This window comes from Gracilinanus agilis, chromosome 4 (genome assembly GCF_016433145.1).
Source record: "Gracilinanus agilis isolate LMUSP501 chromosome 4, AgileGrace, whole genome shotgun sequence".
Taxonomy (NCBI): Eukaryota; Metazoa; Chordata; class Mammalia; order Didelphimorphia; family Didelphidae; genus Gracilinanus; species Gracilinanus agilis.
The window spans coordinates 385,525,757-385,552,312 of NC_058133.1; the positions used below are offsets into that span (position 1 = coordinate 385,525,757).

General features: G+C 34.9%; 1 protein-coding gene across 1 annotated transcript in view; it reads left to right on the top strand.

Annotated features, from left to right (window-relative positions):
- LAMA2 (laminin subunit alpha 2) overlaps positions 1 to 26,556 on the top strand; it is a 625,852-nt gene that overhangs the window by 287,943 nt on the left and 311,353 nt on the right. The window contains 2 exon segments of the mRNA XM_044676961.1: positions 16,212 to 16,323; positions 24,816 to 24,929. Of these exon segments, the coding sequence (XP_044532896.1) occupies positions 16,212 to 16,323; positions 24,816 to 24,929 (226 nt within the window).

Below are 26,556 nucleotides of genomic sequence, written 5' to 3' on the forward strand. Positions count from 1 at the left end.
CACCAGATTGCAGATCACTCCCTACTCAGTGCTGTTGTGCAGGATAGATGTCCTCTGCTTCCAACCTTCACCACACTCCAGGATTCCAGGGAATCAGGGTGTAACTCCACAAGCTCTGAGGTCTCCGAGGGAATCAGTTACTGCTTGTAATTCCCACCATGGAGTGCTTCTCAGAGTGTGCAAGCCACTTCCTGCTTCCCCATTCCATGTGGAATTCTCCAGCCCTTCCTGCTAGGTCCAAATTAACTATATATAAACTAATACCTAAATAATCCTCACAACAGTGACCTAAGTTGCTCAGAACATGGGCATCATTCTCATTTTATCTCCTTAACAATCTATTTTTTATCAATCATCAATATTTGTTCCCTCTTCCTTTCATACTGTTTCAAAGAAAATGGAATTCCCTTTATTCCCATAATTATACATTTTAGCTTCTCTAGGCCCTTGCTCCCTTCGCCATATCCTCTTCCTCCTGTATCCCTAAGCCTCTACTCTGCTACTTCCCTAAAAACTTTATAGATTGCTTGCATCTTGAAAACAAAACAACCTTCTATTGATCACATTACTGCTTTATTGATTTAATAGAATCAAAGATTCAAAATCTTCTCATATGTCATAGGAATCATAGGTTTAAACTAGAAGAGAATTTAGAGGCCATCTAATTAAACCCTCATTTTTGTTTCAAATCAGGAAGCTGAGACCAAGAGAGCATCTAAGATCACATAGGAAATTAGTGAGAGTCATTGAAGTCCATTACTTCCCACTCCAAAAGCACCAGTGTTTTTTCAGTACCCTGCCTTGCCTCTAATATGCTTATCACTCAAACAAGAGTTCCCCCCAGTGTCATCCCCAAAAATTAGACCACACAGTTTCCCCTTACAAAGCTCTTGTTTTTGTTGTTCAGTCATCTTAGTCATTCCAACTCTACATGAGTCCATTTGGGTTTTTCTTGTCAAAGATAATGAGTGTTTTGCCATTTCCTTCTCTAGTTCATTTTACAGATGAGGAAACTGAGGCAAATTGAGTTAAGTGCCTTGCCCAGGATCACACAGCTAGCGTCTGAGGCCAGGACTTCCTGACTAAAGGTCCAGCACCCTATCCACTGTGCCACTAAATCTCTAAAACTGGTTAATTTACAACCTTCTAAAACTGGTCTTTTCTACTTTGGAATAATTTTAATTAGGAAGTTTATCCTTTCCCTAGGCCAATTTCTGCCAGAGCAAGTTCAACTCAATATTGTCCCTATAGATCTTGCTTCTATAACCAGGATGACGTCTCTGTTCCATGGGACAGCCCTTCAAATATTTTTAGTTATTTATTCTACCTCCAAGTACTTTTTTCTTCAATATAAACAACCCCAATTCCTTCAATGGATATTTCAGTTATCATTTTCTCCATTTACTTTAATATAATGGCCATCCTCCTCTGGATGGGCTTCAGCTTGCCAGTGTCTGTCCTAAAAAGTACATAGAAATAACAATGCCATCTGTTCCTTCATTCAGTCTTTCTTTCACTTCATCTAAGCGTCAGACTGAGATGATCTCTTATACAAAATTGTCAAACATAGAACCCACAGGCCACACATGGCCCACAACACTCTTGAGTACAGCCTGAAGCAGATTAAAATATAATTGGGAAATATTTAACAAAAATAAATAAAAATTCAAGAAAACATAGATAGTTAGCATATGGTTTTCTAAGTCAATATACACCTCTAGGGATCCTTATGTATGGTTTAGTGACTCCCATTTCTATTTCAGTTTGACATCACTGTTTTATTATGCTCTGTGGATAAGAGAGCTTGTTTCTCCCTTCATTGATTTTCATGCAGATATTGTTCACCATGTTTTCCCCTCTGGTTCCTGGATTTCTTCAAGTAAGAAAACTGAGACACAGTTAGGGGAAGGAACTTCCCCAAAAGGAACACTGTGAATGCTTTGGATCCAATCATCCTTTTAACTCCACCCTGGGTTTCAAACTGTTTCTACTAGAGAATGAAATAAATACAAACTTAGCTATTTCACTCTTTCTGACCAACCTCAGAACATTTTTTACATCTCACCCTGGCATTTCACTATCTCTCATGCAACCCTGTATATACTGCCCCTACCCAAACACACCCTTTCCACCTTCCTATCTATTGCGCTGGGGTCACTTATCATCAATATCATTGTATTTAGAAAAGGTATGATAAGCAACTGCCCTATGACCTTTCTCAATCCCAGTGACTCCAGGAATTTTGATGAAAAATGATGAATTTTCAGATGAAAATTTCCTTTTCTTGCCACCACTGATTTAAAAACATTGTCTCTGCAGTCCAGGAATGATCCTACTTTTCTCATGTTATCCTCAGCATCTAGTACAGTGCTTAGTGTATGTAGAGTAACTCATAAATTATTTTTTCTTTTTTCCCCCAAATTTATTAGTAAGAGTTTGGCAAACACCAACAAATACAAATAGTTACAAATGCAGAGAAAATAAAAAAAAAAGAATTGTAGAGGAAACTCTGAATCTCTAATGCATGCAGCTTTGGAGTTTTTTTAAGCTTTTTTTTTTTTAATTCCTTCATTCAATAAACATTTACTGAGGGATCAAAAATGTCAAAAATGGACAAGGCTCAGTGCTAGGAGCTAGAAATATAAAAGCAAAAAATGAATTAAATTGTTGGGTTTTTTTTTTAATTCACTTATTCCACGAACATGTATTAAGGGCCTCTTATGAACAAGGAACAAAGTGAAGAGCTAGATATTATAAGGCAAAAATTAATGAGTCCTGTTCTCAAAGAGTTTATATATATATATATGTAAATATAGAATAAGGCAATTTGGAGAAATATAAAGCACTAATAAGGAGTAATGGGAAGGATTGGGATCAGGAAAGTTTTCATGGAAGACTTGGCACCCATATTGAGCTAGGAAAGAAGATTAGGATTCTGAGATGCAGAGATGAGGACAAAGTACCTTGCTGGCATGGAAAATTGTCTCTGAAAAGGCATGAAACTGGGAGAAGGAATGTCAGATTTAAAGAAATGCCAGCAGTGCAACCAGCCATTACATAGTTTTTGATGGAGAACTAAATGAAATAAGACTGGAAATGTCAGTTGGAGCTAGGTAGTAGAAGTCCTTAAATATCTAGCTAAGAGTTTGTATTTTTATTCTCAAGGAATGGAACCTTTTTGAGTAGGGATGGGGCAAGTGCCCTAGAAAGATCTGAACATTAGAAAAATTATTTGGCAGCTGTGTGGAGAGTAGAGGTTGAAATCAGGGAAGCTAATTAGGGAATTTAACAATAGTCCAGGGGAGAAATCATGAGTGCCTGAAATAGATGATGATCTGAGAGGAGAAAAGAAAATAACAATGATTATGTTGATTATCATGATGATAGCTGATATTTTGGTGCTTAGAAGGCCTAGGGCTAGGGAGTCCAGGAAAAAGATTAGGGCTATACATATAGATTTGGGAATTATCTGCATTCTATATTGAGATGATTTTTAAATCCGTGAAAGGTGATGAGATCAACAAGGAGAAGAATATAAAGAAAAGATGGGAATGAGGAAAAGAGAATTGAAGGAAAGCAAATAATGGGACAGCTAGTTGGTACAGTGGACAGAGCAGCAGGCCTGAAGTCAGAAAAACTCCTCTTCCCCAATACAAATCTCAGGCACTTGCTAGCTGTGTGACCCTGAGAAAGTCCATTAACTCTGTTTGCCTCAGTTTCCTCATCTGTAAAATGAATTAGATAATGAAATGTCAAGCCACTCCAGTATCTTTGAGAAGAAAACTCAAATGAGGTTATGAAGAGTTGAACCCAAATGAAAAATGACTGAAAGCAACAATAAATTATAATGAACCAGAAATAGAGAATAAGAAAAACTGACCTCAAAATATAAAAGAACTAAGTAAGAACCATGTCATTAAAGCCAAGAAATGGGAGTATTTGGAAGAATAATGTGATTAGAAGTATTAGATCTACAGAATGGTCAAGAAAGATGACGTCTGATAAATTGCTATTACTTGGATTTAGCAATCAACAGGATGGTTTCAGTAGTGAAGCCAGACTGAAGGGATTAAAAATAATTAATGAGTGATGAGAAAATGAAAATCAAAGTTAATGGCTAGCAATAGCTAGCATTTATATAGTGCTTTAACATGTTTTCAAATGCTTCATAAATACATCTCATTATGTCCTTATAATAAATATGGACATGGATGCTATTATCCCCATTTTTATAGATGAAGAGATTAAAAGAGAAGTTAAGGCTCTTGCCCAGGGTCACACAGCTAGTGAGACTCTGAGGTCATATTTGAATTTATGTCTTCATGTTTTCATCACCAATACTCTGTTCACTGTACCACTTTTGCCTGAAAATAAGATAGCCCTTGAAGATTTGTTCCTGCCCTGAATTCTTTGCCAACTCTATTCACTTTTCCAGTAAATTTCTGAAGAAGAGATGGACATTCTCCTTGTCAAAATGAACCCATCTTTCTGTGCCCTTGATCTCATCATACTTTGTGCTCTTTAGTAGCTTCTACTATTGATTGATACTTTTTCTTCGTTCTCATTTTGCATCTTTAGCCTAAAAACAAGCTCATACCATGACACCATCTTGCAAAAAAAACAAACATTACCTAACTAACCCTTTCATTTCTATTAGCTCTCAGCTTCTGTTTTTCCTCCCTTTTAATGCCAAAGTCTTAGAGTCATTTATTTGGGCACTTATATAGCACACTGGATGCCAACTCATCAGAGATATTATACAAACATTCTGGTTTGGTGATGGGTTAGACCCAAAGAAATTCTGAGGTCTGAGGGGGCCTTCCCAGAATCTGCAAGGTTTTCAAATTAAATATTTTTAAAGTGTTGGCCAGTAGTCAAGATGAAATGTCTTTGGCCTGGAAAAGCTTTCAATCATAATGCCTCTTGTCTTTACTACTTTAGCATTACTATGAGACATAATGATAAGTAGAAGTTTTGAAACTAAATACAAAATAATGAGTACCAATATTGAATAAAAATAGGAAATGATTTTTAAAACTTTTAATAAGAGCCAAAAATCAAGGGAACTTGGGGTATTAAACAGAACAAATATCATAAAGCAGGGTGTCCTTTGTTCTGAGATCTCCCAGGCTGGCAACAGTTTTTGCCCACCACTAATGGAGTCCTCTCTCAGGGCACACCCACTTCCTCCTCCTTCATTCTATCCTAGAATTCCCAGCTCCAGCTCCTTCCTGCTAGGTCAACCTTAATTCTTAATCAATAACTACTCTAATCTTCACAACAGTTACCAAAATGATTTCCTGAAGTGGAAATTTGATTGTGCTACTCCTCCACTCAGTAGAATCCAGTGACTTCCCAATACTCTGGGATAAAATCATTTTTTTGATATATAAAGCCCTTAATACTCTTATAGCAACCTACCCTTCAGGTCTCATTGCCCAATATCCACCTCCAATCACATTGCAATCTGGCTAAATTTTATTGTTGTTCAGTCTTTCAATTGTGTCTGATTCTTTGGGACCCCATAAACCATACATATCCATGGGGTTTTCTTGGCAAGGTTGCTGGAGTTGTTTGTCATTTATTTCCTCACTGGATCCGGTGGACAAATTTTCCTTCCTGCTCTTCTTCATACATGATACAACATCTCCTTCTTGGGTGTATTTCCACAGGCAGTCTCCTCATGCATGGAATATGCTCTCTTGATATCCTTTGATTCCTTCTAGTTTTATATAATGTACAACCTTTTACAAATATCACTTTCCATTCTCTTCCCACCATAAAAATAGCATATAGTTATATAGTATGAGTGTTGTCTTACCCTACTAGACTGTAAGCTCTTGAGGGTAGGAGCTGCTATTTATTTTGTCTTTGTATCCCCAACAACTAGCATATTGATGGCACATACTTGCTTAATAAATATTTGTTGATTGATAAATTAGTAGAAATCAACATTCAATGAGGGATTCTGTAAGAGAAACATTGTGAGTAATCTTGATTCTAATATAAGGGGCGGGTTTCTTAAATATATGACCTGGCTTCAACTCTTGCCATGTTAATGAGTGTCCCTTTGCCCTTTCAACTCATTAAATAAATACATCTTGTTTTTATTTGGAAGTCAGACACAAGAATAGTTAGCCTGCATATTTGGCTTAGTTGACAAGGTTTGGATAGTTCATTCATTTCCAGAATTCAGGGCACCATTACTGTCAACATTATGGATGTAAATGATTGCAGTCTGACATAGAAGAATGGAAATGACCACATTGAGCATGGGGAAAAAATAAACTGCAGTTTTCTTCAACGAGTAACACTTAAAATTGTTAAACACATTAAAATCACATTTACTAAATAGCAGAACCTAATGAACACTGGAAATTCAAATGGAACACTGGAAATGCAAATGTGGAATATTACTGGCTAAGATGCTTATGTGTAGAAATTTCTCATTGTTCAAAATGGTTTGCAGATTAAGAAAAGGAACATCTGTTCAAGAGGCAAATGAAATTTGGCAGTTTGCTAGTGGTAGTTTTGCTCATATATCTTTATTTTAAATGTATTCTAAAATTTCTCTTTCTTAAATTATTTGATGTTAAATGTGCTTCTACCTGTCTCTTCTATATACAAAAGGATTAGAGATAGAGACTGGGGAATTTTCTTTACCAATGCAAGTTAATACTTTCTCTGTAGCTCATAATCTTAGAGACTTGCCTAATACAGTGAGAAGCTGAATGATTTGGTCACCCAGACAATAGAGGAGAGAGGCAGGACCTGAACCAATATCTTTCTGTCTTTGAAGATCATGCTGCCACTCATTTGTAAAGGAAGCAAGTATCCCTCTAGAGGTCAGAGTTCAGATGGAATAAGCATGCTTTATTCTTTGCATTTACTTTATTGGCCTTCATAGATGTTGTGCTTTTTTCTTCTTTTTTTTTTTTTACATATTGAAGGTTTATGGCAAACTTATGTCAAAAAAATCTATAGTTGACATTTTTCCAGCAGCATATGCTTGCATTGGGTCTCTATGTTATATTTTGGAATTTCTTGCAATATGTCAAACTTTTTATTATTATTATGTCTGCTATGGTGATCTGTGATCAGTGATCTTTGATATTATTATGGTAACTGTTTTGGGGAGCCAAGAACCTTGCCCAGATAAACTAGCAAACTAGATTGATGAATGTTGTGTGTCTTCTGACTGCTCAACCAACCATCTTTCATGTCTCTCCCTCTCTTTTGGCCTTCCTATTCCCTAAGACATAACAATATTGAAATTAGGCCAATATAATCTTACAGTGGCCTTTAAGAGTTTGAGTGAAAGCAAGAGTCAATTGACATGGCAAACTTCATTGTTGTCTTATTTTAAGAAACTGCCATAACCACCACAACTTTCAGCAATAAACACCCTGATTAGCCAGCAGCCAACAACATCAAAGTAAGACACTTTGGCAAAAAAGTTTGATTCACTAAAGGCTCAAATGATTGGTAGCATTTTTTAGCAATAAAGTATTTTTAAATTAAAGTATGCACTTATTTAGACATAATCCTATTACACATTTTGTAGATTGTAGATAGTATAAATATTTTTAATGAAGGTATGCCTTTTTTAGACATAATATTACTGTATTTTCTATAGACTGAGAGTAAGCACAGCTTTTATATGCACTGAGAAATCCAAACTTTCATGCAATTAGTTTTATCGTGGTGGTCTAGGACTGAACCTGAAATATCTCTGAGATATGCCTATTAGTCCTTTCTGTTTTTTCTTCTCATCAGGATAAGGACAGATATGAACACTTTCATGACCTTCCTTTCTTTTTTTTTAAATTTAAAATTTTTTTTAATTAATTAATTTATTTTTTAATTTAGAATATTTTTCCATGGTTATATGATTCATATTCTTTCTCTGCCCTCCTCCCCCTCCCTTCATATAGCCAATGAACAGTTCAACAGGGTTTTACATGTATCATTGATCAAGACCTATTTCCATATTATTATTTGCAGTAGAGTGATCATTTAGAGTCTACATCCCTAATCATATCCCCATCGAACCATGTGATCAAGCAGTTGTTTTTCTTCTCTGTTTCTACTCTCACAGTTCTTTCTCTAGATGTGAATAGTGTTCTTTCTCATAAGTCCCTCAGAATTGTCTTGTATCATTGCATTGCTGCCAGTAGAGAAGTCCATTATGTTCAATTGTGCCATTGTGTATCAGTCTCTGTGTAGAATGTTCTCCTGGCTCTGCTCCTTTTGCTCTACATCAATTCCTGAAGGTCATCCAGTTCACATAGAATTCCTCCAGTTCATTATCCTGACCTTCCTTTATTATCTCCTTCTTTGGATGGGGTTCAAGTTTTAATCCCTTTTCCAATCAATGCCTTTCTTCAATTCTCCTTAGAGATCTAATCAGTCACATCTTTTATCAGTTAGCTCATTGCCCAGGGGCAATATAATGGCCCTCAGATCCCTGTGGTATCTTTATTTTATGGAGGTTATATAAAATGAAAAATTATTAATTTATTAAGAATAGCTTGGATAACCCAAGTTATTATTAATAGCTTAGAAAATTTCTAACATAGCAGACAGAGATGTGATTCTATATTCTAATGTAAATTTAAATTTCCCTTTATTTTATTGTGTACAAATAATATATCTCCCCAAATCATAAGATTATATCTAAAAGGCCTGACCAAATGGAATGCCTCATTTCAATTTGACTTTATTTTGCTCTTGTCACAGTTGTTATGGTAATTAACTAGATGAACTGTGAAGCAATTAAATTTGACCATAAAAATGGCCAAAACTTGACCATGACATGAAGCATGTGATCATTTCCTTCTGCCAATCACTGTCATCACAGACATACAATTGCTTTTTGGGGAAGATAAGTAAGATCAGAACATATTACGGGCACTTAGGGAAGTGATTTCATAAGAATGCCAAGAAATGTACCTTCATATGAATGTATAAGAATTTATTTTTTATACACTGCATTATTTTTATATCAGAGCTCTGGATTATAAAGGTTATGTAAGGGAGAATTCCTGAACCAGGTGGCTCCATTCAGTGTATAGATTTTGCATTCTCTTTGTTCTGAGGAATGTGATCCTTTCACAGAGTGGCTAACAGGATAATTTTTATAACAATACTTTTTTGGACTTGCAAAATTTCACCTGCCAGTTTGGGGAAGGGCTAAGGGTTTGATGAACCTCCTTTTCATTAGCTATCACCAATTTAAAATGTTGGGATGTTCAAGGAAGGGGCTGAATAATAGGCTCCCAAAAATATTTATAGGTACCTGGGTCAGAGTTTATATTTGTCTTAAGATGGTCAGGAGAGTCATTCAACCATAATTAGGATGTTTTGACTGGTCAAATAATAAATTGTTTTAAAAATTTTTAAAAATCAGTCTTGAGATAATTTTAATTGCTATGAATGAATTCCTAGGGCTTCTAGAGGTTCCCTACCTGTAAAAAAAAATTTACTCTGTCATATCAAAATAATCTTTAATTTGCTTCACTTTCTCTTTTTTTTTGGGAAATGTAAGCAGTATACATTACAAAATTATCTCTCATTTAGTATATAAGGCATTTAATTACTCTTAAGTACAAGTGTCTCTCCAATCTCAAGTAACCTCTCTATCTTCAAATGTTGCTAAAGCTAAAGATCTGGTAACCTACTTCTCTCTACCATACAACTTTATTATACTTAACTGTGTATATGCCATACTCCAGATCCTAATAAATAACAAGGTTCTAAGAGGCAAGAATTACTTCTTCTGTCTTTCTGTCTCTTGGATAATGGACTAGATCTACTTTCAAAGTACTGGTTTAACTAAAGAAGAACATTCTCATCAATGGTACTTTGACAATTTCATGATAGTTTCTTTGAACTTGGTAAATCATTAAATTAACAAAAATATAACAAGGAGTCAGTTATTCGAAGTATTCCTCTTCACATTCTAGGGTTATGGTAACAGATGAAAAAGAGAGAAAAAGGTGCTAAGAATTGTAGTTTTTAGATTTTCTATAAACATTAATTTAGCTATTAATGCTCTAAATGTGAAGTGTTTGCCTAGTGACCCATGATGTACTACTGTAGTCAAATCAGCACGAATTTATTAAACACTTACTATGTGCCTGGCATTGTGCTAAATGCTGGATATAAAGAAATGTAAACCCAGTTTCTACCTTAAAGTATCTGAAGAAGGGGTAAGAAGAGTCCCTCCATGGGGGGATCATAGAGATCATAGAGAAGGTCTGGGGAATCAATAGGACACCCATTAGCAGAATGACATGGTTAGCCTCATCACCCTTCTTAAAATGGAGGTTTGGAGAGGAACAAGCCAATCAGAAGAGATTACATGGGCAGAGGGTAATTGTGGTGTGAGAAGTCCAGGAATGAAGTCAACTTCCAGAGTTAAGAAAGTATAGTCAGATATGCACACACTACAAAAGAATTGACATGACGTTGATAGGACCTGAATTATATCTCTCTTGGCATCTTCATTATAAATTAAACTAAAATATAAAAATAAATAGAATCCAAATGAAAAGATAGCTAACAGACTTTTCTAGGAGAGCTAGAGGTTTCTCTGGAAAAAAGCAAAGATGGCAGAGTAGGTGGAAGTGATTCAGCACAGTTTTTTTCCCCTATCTACTCCAATAAAGACATAAACAATTTGCAAGTCCAAATCATAATCAGGAAACCCAAGAAAAAAATTACAATTATTCATTTTTCCAATCCAAATTGGCATAGGAAGATAGAAGTCTCTAGACACTAAGGATATACTTGACCCAGAAGAGTATAAAGCTGGAGCCTGATACTAGAGTCTAGAGCAAAAAGAGGTAATAGATCCATGAGTGATAGGCCTGAGACTGTGTATTCAGCAATAAATTAAAATAGAAGTGAGTAGCAATGATGAGGCTTTGACTTTAGAATAGGCTCTTATATTTGTCATACAACCTAGTCTGAGACTAGGAGCCTAATGAGGAAATGGAGCTCAAACTAAGTGGTAGTCTATGATTGCATCACTCTGAACCAGAAAAGCTATACAACAACTTACTGCTCAAACCAGGGGCAAACTCACAGCTGTGTTACTGAGACTAAAATTGAGGTCAGTGTTTAGACTTCATCCTATTTCACTTTTTGGGAGTCCTCTGAAAGCCTATAGGTCCATGGTCAGAGTTATCCCTGAAATACTTTAAAACACAGCATTCAAAACTCAAAGAAAGTAGCAGTAGAATCAAAGAAAATATGTCTCAAACAGTACCTCAAGACAAGCAAAGAACATGGCACTAAGTCCCAATTTATAGAACAAGACTAGATGGATGAAGAAACAAAAAAATCCTACCATAAAGAGCTATTTTGATTGTAGAAACATCCACAATAAAACCTAAGAAGAAAATGGTCCCAAAACCTCTACAAACAAAGCTTCAAATGGGTATAGGGGGAGGAAAAAAACATATTTTGGGCATAGTTCAACTAAAATTCTCAAAAGAGATAAAGAGGTTGAATTTTTAAGAATTCAAAAATACTACTATTAATGGCAATAATAATAGTAACTTAAAATTTTGTACCACTTCCCAGTTCACAAAGTACTTTACAAATATTATCTAATTTTATCTTCACAAAAACCCTGGGGTGTGGGGTTAGGTAGTGTAATTATATTCATTTTACAGATAAGTAAAGTGAAGTAGATAGAGGTTAAGTAATTTACACAGAGTCATATAGCTAGTGACTATGGAAATATTTGAACTCGGGTCTTCTTGCCTCTAGGTTTAGTGCTTTATCCACCATGCTACCTTTGCCTAAATAAATGAAATTAAAGTAGTAGGTGAAAGAATCAGAAAAGAAACACAGAGCTATGATGGAAAGATATGTAAGGAGAATTAACACATTAGCCCAAGAGGTATAAAACCTTTCCCAAGCAAGTCTCCTTGAACATTAGAATTTTGGACCAAATAGACATTAATGATTCAATGAGACATGAAACAAAGACCAAAAAAAAGACCAAAAAATAGAAGAAAATAAAATGCATATCAATCAAAAACAGATCTAGAAAATAGATCAGGAAGAATTTCAAGAACTTCAAATATATTTTTAAGTTTTAGAAATAAAGCTATCCCTTATGGTTTTTTTTCTCCTATGTATCACCCTCTTCTACTCCCCAACATACTCTGACAAGGGTCAAACCTTTCCTGTTCTACATTGTATTCCCTTTTTTCCCATTGAAGCCTTTCTTCTGTTTCCTCTAAAAGCATTTCTTGTTGGTTGAAGGAATATAAGTAATATGTTATTTTAGGAACATGAGAAGTGTTTCTTGACTGTCCTAACCTCCAGGAAGAATTCACCTATCTTTTTTCCAGACATTTAACGTCACCTTATGCCCTAGATGACTCCTTCTGGCTTGCAGGAAACTGCAGCCTTCATTTCTTATATGCCACATTTAGTCCTTTTTGGTGCCAGGTTATAATAGAAGAGGTTGACCACAGTAATCTTTTGCCAAACTTAATGGATCCCACAGATTGCACTTTTTTCCCTTTTCCCCATATTTTCCCATAGTAAAAACCAATCCTTTGCTAGAATTCATACTTCATCAAATTTCCCAAGCCCTTCAAATATAACCATCCACAATTGTGAAATATTTTTCATAAGTTAAAGCATGATGCTAACAGGGATAAGATTGTTCATTGGTTTATCATGGATCAGTTAGCCTTACTCTGAATCTTGGCTACCATCTATATCTCCAAATCTAGCAAAGGATATGGCAAATATGTGCCATTAATCACAAGGGAAATCAGATGTAGAAATGATATCAATGTAGATCCAGCACCATCACCAGGAAATAGCTTGCATGAGAGTGAGACAGTAGCATTTTAATAAGAATGGCATGTTATGCATTGGAAGTTTCATCCATAATTTGTTGCTCTTGCTGCTATCATAATTATTATATTATGCAATTACTTAGGACTGAGCCCTAGGTTACATACATAATATTAAAAATTATTACTTCATACTGCTTTACATGATCTGTTTACCAGTGTTGTCTAGACATTTTAGAGGTTCTTAACTTATAAGTTTGACAGTGCTCAGCACTACACAGATTAAGCATTTCTTACTAAATTCAAAAGTAGACCAAAATGCCCTTAATTAAATCAGATTTCTTTTTTTAGATTTTAAAGGGCTCAATACTAGATAATATACTCATATGTAAAAGAAGTCTTAGCAAAGTCTAGATTCATTTTGTTTCTTCTTTTCTAAAAATATTGTCAAATATTTTCTGCATGTATTTTAATCTCATCTTAGCAATCAATGAAAATATCAAGAAAATACCTTTTTTCTTTATAAAAATAAACTATTTATCTTTAAAGCACTTATATGATGTATGGATACTAATTGTTGAAACATTTTTATTTCATTAATAGAATTTTGTCCACTTTTGAATTCAAGGAATTTAATTTTTTCAGTCTCCTTAATTTCTAAATGTATTTTTAAACCTTTTTTTATTATGTCAATCTAAAAGTCAACAGGTAACTTTGGTGAGCAGATCCAGTAAAATATTGTTTTAATCTGGATAATAATTATTTTTTCTGGACCAACAAGACAAATGAAATAGTGTTGTTGGTATATAAAAGTATCAATTAATAAAAAAAAAAAGGAAATGATGGAGTGAATTCCCCTATTAGAGGTTGGTGAATCTTACTTTGATTTCTGACCAAATTCCAGAATATATTTTTAGACAAATAGTTTGTGGGCATTTAAAAAGGAAGAGGCAAAATGAGTAAATAAATAATTGGATGAGTTAATTTATTACTAACATTAAGTTTGTGATCAATAAGAGCCTTATTATCTCCATCAAAGATAAATAATGTTAGGGGTAGCTAGGTGGCTCAGTGGATTGAGAGCCAGGCCCAGAGATGGGAGGTCCTGGGTTCAATTCTGGCCTCAGACACTTTCTAGCTGTGTGACCCTGAGCAAGTCACTTAATCCCCATTGCCTAGCCCTTACTAATCTTCTTCCTTGGGACCAATTCACAGTATTGATTCCAAGACAGAAGGTAAGGGTTTAAAAAAAAACCAAATAAGTAATGTCAGCTAACCTTATTTAATTTATTGGCAGAGTTACCACACTAAGAGACCATAATGATGATGATAATGATGATGATAATTAACATTCCCATAGCACTTACAATACTCTAGGCTAGTGATGGGCAAACTTTTTAAAGAGGGGGCCAAAGGAAAGGAAATGCTCATCTGTCAGTCTGTTTCTAAGGCAACTCTTTTGAAGTTTCATTATAGTGTATCCTACTCAATGTATTCGGCAGATTAGGAATAATGTCGTGGAGCTGGATAGAACATTTCAGGCGGCTGCATCTGACCCGTGAGCCATAGTTTGCCCATCACTGCTCTAGGCAATGTGCTAAGCACTTTAAATTTTTCTCATTTGATCTTCACTATAATCCTGACAGGAAAGTAATCATCCCCCTTTTAAAGATCAGGAAATTGAGATAAACAGAGTTTAAGGGACTGCCTCACAGTATATACAATTTGTTAAATGTCTGAGAGCAGATATGAACTTGAGTCTTCCTTATTCCAGACAGTCTAACTGTCCCTGATAAAGAGAAAGCTATATATATAATTTGGCCTTCATCAGTGTTCTTCTTGTGGGTGACACCAAACTATACAGGTTAGATGCTATTATAATTAAGCACATTTATGACTAAATGATGATAACTGAAGAGTTTTCATAATGGGTCAATTCCAAAGTGGAGGAAGATTTCTAGTTAAATATTACAGATACTTGTACTTGGCTTTATATTATTCAACATTAGCTGAATGAAAACATGAATTTCAGCTTAATTAAATTTTTATAAGGCAAAAATATAAGAATAAACATGTTAAATGACAGGATCAGTTTCTAAAACAAACTTGACAGGGTAGGGGAAAAATCTAAAGAGATAATAATTAATTAGCATAAATGTAAAGTCTTTCGCTTAGGTTCAAAAATTCAACTGCACCATGATGGACTGGAGGAAAAATATTTAGACAACAGTTTACATGAAAAAGAGACTCACTATGATTTATATTGAAGAACCTAAGACAATCTTAGACTGCATTAAAGGAAGGATCATACTGAGTTTAAGAAAGTAAATAGTTCTATATTTTTTACAAAAAACCAAAGCTGGAATACCTGGAAATTATATTAAATACTAGAGCTTATCCTTATGAGGGCAACTGTAATGGTGAAATAATAAGAAATAAGATCTTTTGAGGTCCAGTACAAAGAATTTGAGATAGTTTTACCTAGAAAAGACTCAGAAAGAAAAGTATATGATAATTGCAATATAACATTTAGAAGGATAACACATAGAAGAGATTTTCTCTTTTTCTCTTCAAAGAAAAGAATGGCAGAAGTTTCAAAGATATAATTAAGGCCTATATAACAATTGAATTGATAAATAAAAAATTTTCTAGCAATTAGAGCCATTCAATATTGCCTCAGTAGATTGAAATTCATCAATGGATGGTTTCAACCTGAGACTAACTGAACACTTCACAGTTATATTGTAGAGAGGGATTTTGTGCATTCATAGGTTGGATAAAGTAACATGTCAAATAATTTCTAACCAAGAATTAATAGTTCTATGAGTTTGAGAGCTGTTGAAATCTGACTTCTGAAAAATAGACCAAAATTATTTTCTTGGCTTCTTTTTGTGACACATTAAAGCAAAAACCAGCTATTAAATATTTCTTTGCCCTACACGATCTGCTTTGAAAATCCACAAGATTGTAATCAGGAAACAATGAAGCTACATAACCAGTTCTTGATGCCAAAATATAGTTGTGGTTTAGTCCAAAGTGGCAATGTTTTCTGTTATAAAATCCCTCCAGCTGTTTGTATCTTGGGCCACAAATATAATCAGAGCTGAAGCCTACCATCACAGGCTAAGAATGGACCCCCTGCATTTCATAATGATTTAGCAGTTTTCTGCAAGCACTTTAAACTGACCAGGCGTTTCTTAATATAATAAATATCATGAACTTCAAAGAAAGGGTAAATGTTCACTTGTCTTCCTACTCTGTTGAAATTACCACAATGAGAATTGCCCTCATTCTTAGTAGACCATAGCTATACTACCAGGTCAACATGTGAATCCTATGAGTTCGGCTTTTATGTGATTCTAAATACATTTTTTCCTTCCACACTAGGTTGGAAGCTGTTGTTCTTGAATCTGCTGTGCCATATCCCACTGACGGAGACCTTGCAGAGGCAGTGGAGTTTTGTCAGTGCCCTGCAGGGTATAGTGGCTCCTCTTGTGAGGTAGGTTTCTAAGAAGAGTTTAAATATTTTATCTCAAATAATTCTGGTTAGGTTACAGCCCCCATTGTTTTCAAGAATCTGTTTCATCATCCCATCACTTATTATATACAAATAGATCTATTTAAATGCTATTTGAAAGCACATTAATTAGTGAATGTTTATTTCCTCAAAATGATGGCTTCAAGTACAAATTTGAAAAGGGGTTATTGAGATAACCATTCTTTTTGCCATCACATTGGAAGCCAGTTCTGGAAACACACGTCATTTCTTTGAGAATTTTATGAGACTATTAAATCATCTTTATACTATTAAATAATGTGCATGCAACCCAGATATAGAATGCTTTGGAATTACAAAGGCCATTTCCTATCATTTCTATCCAAATCATTGATATGTACTTATCCCTGAAATTCTTTTCCTTTTCTGCTTTTCCCGAAATCCATTCTACATAGTGTTTTCTCTGCTCCAGCCCCAAATAAATGTCAATGCATTACCTAAAGTGCAAACTGATTAGAGGCTCAGAAAATATTAGATCAAGGAGGAAGATCTTACTTCAGCAATTTTTCTACAGCTTTTCTCATTTATATGGCGATGAGATTCTGAAGTACAGGGGCTGTTTATTAGAGCACCTGAATATTTTAGATTATACTAAGATTGATGTGTTCTTTAATATTATGCACATACCCCTCCCTAAAGCTCCAACTCAGTCACCTTTGAATTTAGTATTTTTTTTATTTATTCTTATAGGTTCTTCCCTTTTATGTATTTTTCTTTCCAATGTAGTGCTGTTGAAAGGCTGCTGAGTATACTTGTACCCTAAGCATGAAGGAACAAGCATGAAATCTGTATCATTCTCACATATGCACATGTCCAGAAGCATAGTAGGGCATGGCTTGAAGTAAATAAGAGCTTAAATCTTTCAAAACTCTTGCCCACAAGGAAATATTCACTAATGCCAAGATCTTCCACTTCAGAACACTACAAAGAGAATGCCATTTATAGAGATTTTGTAAGCGTTTGCTTGTCAGCTAGCTCCCTTATTCCTTCAAATACTGTATGTTTCTATATGCTACATAGGTCTTAGGATTTTATTCACACCAACTGTTTTTATTGTAACTGGAAAACTAGAGGGAATCTGTGGTGATGCCCTTAGTGAAATTTGTAAATTTGTGGTAAAAGTCCCTGAATAGAAGAAAAAAACAGAGATTCAATTTAATTCTGCCTGTCTGAATTTGCCTTTATACCAGCAGACATATTTTGAAGACTGTGTAGGACACTGAGAGTGTAATGGATTTATATTTGAATAACTGGTGGTCAAATCTTGGTTGATCAAATAAACAAATATTAACAAATATTTATTAAATTTTGAGCAGCATTTCATTCCCTTGAGAGGATTGATTCATTCTTGGCTTTGTAACGTAATTACCTATCTCAGACCTGGGCTTATAACAGGTAGAACTTCATAGATGCATCTTGATTAACTAATTGATTGATTAATACGATTAATAAAAAAAAAACAGTAAACACCAAAGAGTTCAAAAGAGAAAGAAACCTTATGGACCAGAGGGTTTGAGGAAACCTTCAAAGAGAAAGTAGACATGGTTTGGGCCTTTGATAATATGTAGGGTTTGCATATGTTGAACATGAAGGTTACGTTCTGTGGTGTGGCATGTCCTTCTTGACATCTCAGCATCATCTGACTGGTAATTAACTTCTCCTAGACAGTCTTTCTTCCTTAGTTATTTGTGATAGTGCTGTTTCTTCATTCTCCTCCTACCAAGTTGCTCCTTCTCAGTCTTTTTTCCTGGTTATTAATGTTAAGTCTACAAAACACAAGTATCCCCAAAGCTCTGTCCTTGGTATTATTTACATTTTCCTCTTATACCTGGGCCTATTAACCTGGGATTCCCTACCAAGAAAACCTTGGATAGATTTCTAGGTGTCCCTGAATTTGGATGGGGGGGGGGAATCACATTATAAATTTCAGAATAATTTATTTTGTTTGTAATTCAATGTATTTATCTTATGCTTTTTAGAAATATTGTTCTGAGAATACCATAGTTTTCTCCATTTAGGCAACTTTTTTTAAAGTTAAGAATACTTAATCAGTCTTTCTTTTGGTAAACTCACTGGATCCCATGGGTGGAATTTTTTAAAAACCCAAGATTATCATTCACCAATTCTGAGGTTCCTAAGGTATGATCACATATTAGCAGTAAGGAGTCAATTAAGAGTTAAGCAAGTAGTCATTTATTCTAGCCAGTTAGAGTAGATTGCAAGATGAATAGCAGTCTATACTAAGCATGATATAGAAGTCTCCTTACATATAGGTTTTACTTCAGTGTTCATAATTTAAACATTATTCAAAGTAACATTGTGTGAAACAAAGAAAAGAAAGATGGCTATTCATAAAATGCAGGTGGTTATGGAAAAAGAATATTATACCTGTTGGAGGAAAATGTATATTCTTAGCTACAAGAAATAGAAGAGAGAGTTCTCATCTGAGTATAGTTGGTCTCACTTAATCAAAGAAATCTACCCATCAGACCAGAGAGGAAAAAGACCTTTTCCTAGGACTCTGGAATCTTCATCTTCCGGAACTAAATCTTTTAGTGCTAAAAAGAGGCAAGAATGAGACACTTAAAAATACCAACTTCTCTAGCTGTCTCCTTTAGCTAGGCAATTAATAGTACAATACCAGGGTGTTTTGGTTTGCGATATTAAGGCAGCAAGGGGTTAATCAGTAGAAACAGTCTACCTCCATTCAACTGGAAGAATAATCTTCCTAAAACATAGATTTAACTTTATTCTCTTCTGTAAATAAACTTTGATATTGCTGTTATCTACAGAATCAAATATTAGGCCCTTTGTTTGACATCTAAAGCCCCTTATTGCTTGACTCTTTCCAGTATTCTCCTAGTCTACTCTTCTCCACACATTCTACAATCCAGGCACATTGACCTCCTTTTGCTATTTTTCACAGAGGGCATTCCATTTTCAATATCTGTGCTTTTAAGTTGGCAGTACCCAGTATGTTCTCCCTCCTCATCATCAATTCTTAAAATCCTTGGTTTCCTTTTAAGATTCATATCAAGCAATATCTCCTCCAGGTGGCCTTTTTTGCTTATGTAAGTGCCATTCCTTTAGATTACTTTCTAGCTATGTACTTAAATATTAACAAAACATATTAGAATAACAATTGGAATGGGAGCTCCTTGAGAGCAGGGAGCCTTTACTGTCCTTTCTCTGTCCCCCCAACCCCAAAGCTTAGCAAATAGTTGGTATATAGTAATATTGCATAAATCTTTCTTTGATTGATTGATACTTTACTTTCCTTTTGATATCAAATTTCCCCACAGAATGTAAATTCCTCAGAGACAGGGAGTTTTCCCCCATTTGTATTCCCAGGACTTAACTGAGTCCTTAGAACATAAAACTTTTTGAAATGATAAGCTTAAATGTCAGTGCAGCTCTTTAAGTTTGTCTCTAATCAAATATGAATATAAGTAACATTTTGAATAATAAATAACATGAATCTATCATAATCTATCATTTCAGGATATTCTCTTCCTTTAAAAAAAAACCCTTACCTTCCATCTTAGAGTCAGTACTATGTATTGGTTCTAAGGCAGAAGAATGGTAAGGGCTTGGCAATGGGAGTTAAGTGACTTGCCCAGGGTCACACAGCTAGGAAGTGTCTGAGGCCAGATTTGAACCTAGGACTTCCCATCTCTAGACCTGGCTCCCAATCTACTGAACTACCCAGGTGCCCCCTCTCTTCCTTTTTTTTCAATCCACAGCTGGAAAAAATGCTTTTCTAATATTTCTCATTAAACATTATTTTGTTCTCTTTTGCCAATTTGTAACTTTTAACTCACCAGGATTATATTATACAACTAATGAAAATAACTTCTACCTTGAGAGGCAGAATCATGGCTCAAGAACTAGAAAAGGCTTTAAAGTTTATGCAGTTCAACTCCCCTCCCAAACCCATATTTTCAATCAATCAATAAACATTTTTAATTGCCTAGTAAATTCTGGGCACTATTCTGAGCACTAGGGATAAAAATTTTTCAAAAGGCAAAAGACTGTCCCTTGCTCTAAGGAGCTTAAAATCTAATGACACATACAAAGAAAAATAAATAGGAAGTAATAAATGGAGGGAAGGCACTGGAATTAAGAGGTATTGGGGATAGCTTGCTGTAGAAGACAAGATTTTAGTTGGCACATAAAGGAATATAGGGAGATTAGTAGTCAGAAGAGAAGAGGGAGGACATTCCAGGTATAGAGTACTGGCAGAGAAAATGCCTCCAACCAAGAGATGAAGTATCTGATCCATGAAATAGCCAGAACCTCACTATCACTGGATCAGAGAATATATGTTGGGGAGTAAAGTATAAGAGGACTGGAAAGATAGGAGGAAGTTAGGTTACAAAGGACTTTAAATGCCAAACGAAACAGTTTGTACCTGCTCCTGGCTGTGATAGGAATCCACTGGAGTTTGTTGAGTTGGGTGGGTGGTAGCAGGGAGTGAAGGTATGTAATTTTAGAAAAATCATTTTAGTGGCTGAATGGAAAATAAATTGGAGAGAACATACTCTTGTGGAAGAAAGACCCATCAGCGGATTATTATAATTGTCCAACCCTGAGTTGAGGAGAGTCTTCACTAGTGGGCTGGTAATGTCAGAGGAAAGAAGGACTCATATTTGAGAAATGTTGGAAAAGTGAAATTGGGAAGCCTCAGAGATGGGGGTAAGGAGATAATGAGAGAGTGAGGGGTCCAGTCTGACTCAGGTTGTGAGCTGAGGGACTGAAATGATGGTGTTGCACTCTACAGTAATAATTCAGAAGGTAAATTTGGTGTTCAGATAGGGAAGGACAATGTAAGAAAAAGGATAATGTTCAATTTTGGACATAGTAAGTTTAAGATGTCTCCTGGATATCCAGTTGGAGACGTCTTAAAGGTATTTAGTAATATGAGAAGTCAGCATAGAGACTGGGTTAGGAAAGGTAATTTCAGAATTATCTGCATACAAATGGTAATAAATCCATTGGAGCTGATGAGATCACCAAGCAAAGTAATAAAGAAGAAGAGCAAAGGGCCCAGACAGAATATGAAGAACACCTGTGGTTACAGGGCATGATCTGGAGGCAGATTCAGCAAAGGAGAAAGAAAAGGAGTAGTGATATAGGTAGGAGAAAAACCAGGAGTGAATTGTATCCTGAAAACCTAGTATCAAGGAGGCATGATCAAGAGAAGCCAGAGAGAATGAGAATTGAGAAAAAGTATTTGAATTTTGCAGCTAAAAGATTATTAGTAATTTTGGTGAGACATTTCAATGCAATGATAAGGTAAGAAGCCAGACTGAAAGGATAAATGATAGAATAAGAGGAGAAAACATGGAGGCACTCATTCTAGAGATGGCCTTTTTTGCAGTTTAACTTTAAGAGGCAAAAGAGCTATAGAATGATAGTTATCAAATATGGAAGGATCTAATGAGGGATTTTTCAGGATGGGAGAGACATGAGCATGTTTGTGGGCAAAAGGAAGAATCTGAATTCCAGAGAAGCTAGATGTCTTGAAAATATTCATAAAACCAAACCAAACAAAAACAACAACAAACAGAACTAGAACCCTAAGGACCTCCTGACTTCAAGTCTACAGAGTTTGGGGTTTTGTTTTTTGTTTTTCCTCTCTGCAAAGTTGTTAAAAATAATTTCCTAGAAGTCAGGGTTAATTTTCTTCCATTTTCTTTGTAGTTCCAAAGAATATCAAGTGTTCCCCCCTAAAAGTAAACTGGATGAATGCTGGCTGCCTAAATTATAGCTGAAATAAACAGATTGGCCCAAGGCATGTAATCTAAGACATTAAAAATCAATCAGCAAGAAGCTAGATGGTTTAAGGCACTGTAATAGGGGATAAAAAACACAAAGTGAAACAATCTCTATCCTCAAAGAACTTACCTTCAATTGGGTGAGACAAAATGTATAAGTATATTCAAGATAAATAAAAATAAATACAAGTTAATAGGGGAGGGAAGAGAACACTGGTAGCTGGGGAAACAAGAAAGACCCTATTCAGGAAGTGGCATTTGAACTGATCATTTAAGAAAACTAGGAATTCTAAGAGACAAGGAGAGGTGGGATTGAATTCTAGAGGGCAATGGGGGTGAAGAAAGAGAGAAGCCAGTGCAAAGCCATGGAGATGAAAGATGGAGTGTTATGTATAGTAATAATATAATGTCATATATAGCCATAATAAGAAGATTGATTTGTCATGGGCAAGAATAAGTAAAGGAGATTAATATATTAGGGCCAATCTATTTTAATCAAAATTAATATCAAGCAGAAGAAAACAAAATGGTTGCATACCTTTCTATAAAAGAAAAGATAAAAACAACAATTTAAGAGATAAATTCAAAAATAAAATAAATTATAATACAAAGCTTTTTAGTCATAGCTTCAAACATCTAATGCAATAAAAGAAACACTTCTGACAATATATTGACACAGCTCACTTTGATGGACATATTTTCAAATTAAAAACCTCCTCTAGTATTCTCTTCTAATTTTTTCCCATAGAGATTACCCCTTTTCTAAAGAACATTCCAAGTTGTCATATCTTTCTCATGGATATGATAATAATTAACAACTCTCAAGTGAAAAAATTAATTTTAGGAGAGCCAAATGGCCTGTATAGTAGACATCAGAAAAATATTACAGCATCAGTCTCCTCTGTTATAAAACTTGTGTAGAATAAGGATCATTTATACAAAGGCACATTAATAAATACTAGTCATTTGAAGCATTTAAATTCCTTATTGCCTGAGAAAAATCTTAAAAATATAAATTATCCTTAACACTCTCTGGGAACACATACACACACACACACACAAACACACACACAACACACTCACTCTCTCTCAAAAAGTCTGTTGCCAGGTACATCTCTCATTATTGGAGAAAAACATATGGCATTTGTTTTCTAAATTGAAGCTAAAGGATAAATCAATTTCATGAAAATATGGCCAAGAACTGGAGTTGGTGTCTCCATTTAAAATAAAGTTTTTGATTCCTAAAGAGGAATGTCATTCTGTGTAAAATCAAAACCAGTGATGATATTAGAGAAAGAAAATGGAATACATACATTTGTTTTATACATACATATACATATATATATATATATGTTTTGTTCCTCATGGCAAAGAGACAGGTGATGCCTAAGATGCTATATTTTCTGTATTGTCAAATATATCCACTATATTGCTTATTTTTTTCTTATGTATATATAATAAGTGTTCTATCTGGATTTGGGGGAAGGGATTTTCCTCCCCAAAATGACTGATATAAATACAAAGGGCATCAGAAAAGGTTTTTTTAAATAACAATGTCTTTGAGAACCTTAGAAGGGATAGAGAAAGAAGGAAGAGGCAAGCACAGCCAACATTCTGTATTCACGGGAAAAAGTTTCCTAGGTAACACAATATCACCATGGCTAGATATTCTGGAGAAAAGAACTAAAAACTCTTTGCCATTATTAAAATATTTATTAATTACATTTTGAGGTACAAAGTATCAGGGTCATTAATACAAATCTTTTAGAGCTTCTCATCTTTAAAATGGGTAAGCAATATGGATAAAAACAAATTTATGAAAGGATAATGAATTCTATATGTAAATTTTTATTAACTGAATACATAAAGAAAATCAATCACTGATATATAAAGAAGCAGAGCAGTGTAGTGAATAAAGAGGGTATATATCCATGTTCAGAACACAGGGACAGAAGAGAGAAGCAAAGGGGGAGGGGAGGTGCATTTTTATATAAATAAGTAAAAAGAATTCCAAAACAAAGATCTCTAAGGTGTCCTGAAATGAAGAAAATATTCCACTGGACATGGTCAATGTTGTAATTTGTTTTCCTTGAATATACATATAAGAGGTTTTTTAAATTTCTCAGTTGGGCAGGGGGAAATATGAGAAAGAGAATGTACTAAGTAGGGTTTTGTTGATTAATTAATTTTTAAAAGTGTCTTGGTAGGAAAAGGAATAGAAATGAGGTAGTCTAGGAGATGGAGGTTCATTGTATTTAGTTTTTAGAGAGACTCTCTGAAGAGTCTTCATATTTAATTCTTTTTTCAATTTCTGCTCTATCAGTATTTTGTCTTCTGGCTCTTTCTTAGTCTATACTTCTTGCCTTGAAGCTGTCATACTTCTGTTCCTCATTTCTCTGCTTTACTTTATCATTTCAGAAGAGAATTCATGCTAATGTTTCCTCTAATTTCACACCTGCCAATAAAACTAAGGTCAGTACAAAGCCTCGAAATCAGAAGGAATAGCCCTATCTTATGATTTAATGACTTCTCTCACCTGATAAATCTTTTTGCTAAAAATTGAGTTGCTAAAAATTTCTTGGAATTTAGCAAAAACAAAACAAAACCAATCCTTCATAGGCAACAGCCTGACAGAGATGTTCTCTCTCTCTCTTGCAGTCTTGTTGGCCTGGGCATAGACGAGTTAATGGTACCATTTTCGGTGGCATCTGTGAACCATGTCAGTGCTTTGGCCATGCAGAGACGTGTGATGACATCACAGGAGAATGTCTGGTAAGTGTGCCTGCCTTTAGAGACTCTGATTGACGGGGATGAGATCTGCTCAATATAGCCCTGCAACTGAATGACCACCTTGGGGACCTCAAGTACTTGAAGAAAGAAGTGTTTTGACAGGAAAGATCTTTATATTGAACTGCTTTGCAAGTTAAGAATGCCCTCATATCAGGATGGAGTCGGTTTGACAAATAAGCAAGAAGAAGAGTTTATTCATATTAGGCTCAAGTATTGAAACAGCATAAACTGAAACCTAAATGACATGAGTGATGACAGGGATATATATCTAAGGTTTAAATATAAGATTCTACTCCTTCAGCTCTACATGCAAGTGTACTACATCTTCTATCTGAGTGGCAAGTCATCCCTTGAACCTATCGTGACAAGGAATATAGAATCACTGAAAGGGGTATTACTCTATGATATTTTTATGAACCAGATTGATAAATATACTTAATTAGGGTCTGCTGTGTTGGTTGTTTCTTTTATTATTAAAAGCTTGAGGACTGAACTCAATACAAAGGAACATAATTTGTTGTTGTTGGTTTTTTCCAAAAATCTAATGTATATTCACACTAGCTGCCTACTTAATCAACAATTAAGTCCATGCCATTATCCAGAAAAATTCTACTGAGGACGGAGCTCTTTCTATCCCACTAAGAAGCCTTTTGGTTTGGTGAATTACGCTGAATAGACTGCTCTGATTAACTCAAGGGCATTTTAGTTTTATATTGTCTGACATGGCATGAAGCTTGAAACAACATTTCTCATTTCATTAGTCTTGCAGAAACACAATTTGAGCCAGTGCCAATTTAGCAGGATATCATACTCTCATTTCCCTGCAGAATTTCAGGCAGTCTCTGTATTGTCTGTATTTCTTAATGTTCTCTCTTTCTCTAGCTTTTTTTCTCCTACTCTCTCAGTTAAAGAAAAACTGCTGGGAAAAGTCCAAAATGAAAATTCAGATGTTTTGAAATGTAATTTGGCATATAGGTTTATTGCTGCTCTTCCTATGTCTCCCCATACAAGATTATGTTTAATTGCATTGCAATATAAAACAAGATCCTCTTAATTTGTGGATCAGTAGGTTTTTCATGAATAGAAACATTAAATCATTCTCACTTTAATTATACTGTTAGTCTTTAAAATGTACCTTCAGGAAAAAAAATACTCCAAGATTTACCTTTAACTGCCTCATTTAAATGCAATAGGAAATGCTCATCCCTGGCCTACAAAGAATTAAAATTACTAACATTTCTGTAGTATTTCAAGGTTTATAGAGCAAGCACCTTTGTCACAACATTTTAACCTAGATAGCATAATCATGACTATCCCCATTTTATAGAGGAGGAATTGGAGGCTCCCAGGAGATAGTGGTAGAGTAGAAACTTGAATCTGGAGTTAGAGAACCTGGATTTGAACCTTAGTTCATGTATATATTACCTGTATGAACCTGGACAGGTTACTTGACATCTGTAGGCCTCATTATCCTCATCTGTAAAATAAAAGGAATACAAGATGATCTCTGAACTCCATCCCAGCGCTAAAACTATGATTCTATTGCTTATATATTGTCATTCAAGTAGTAAGATCCAGGATTAGGATCTGAACTCAGGTCTCTTGATTT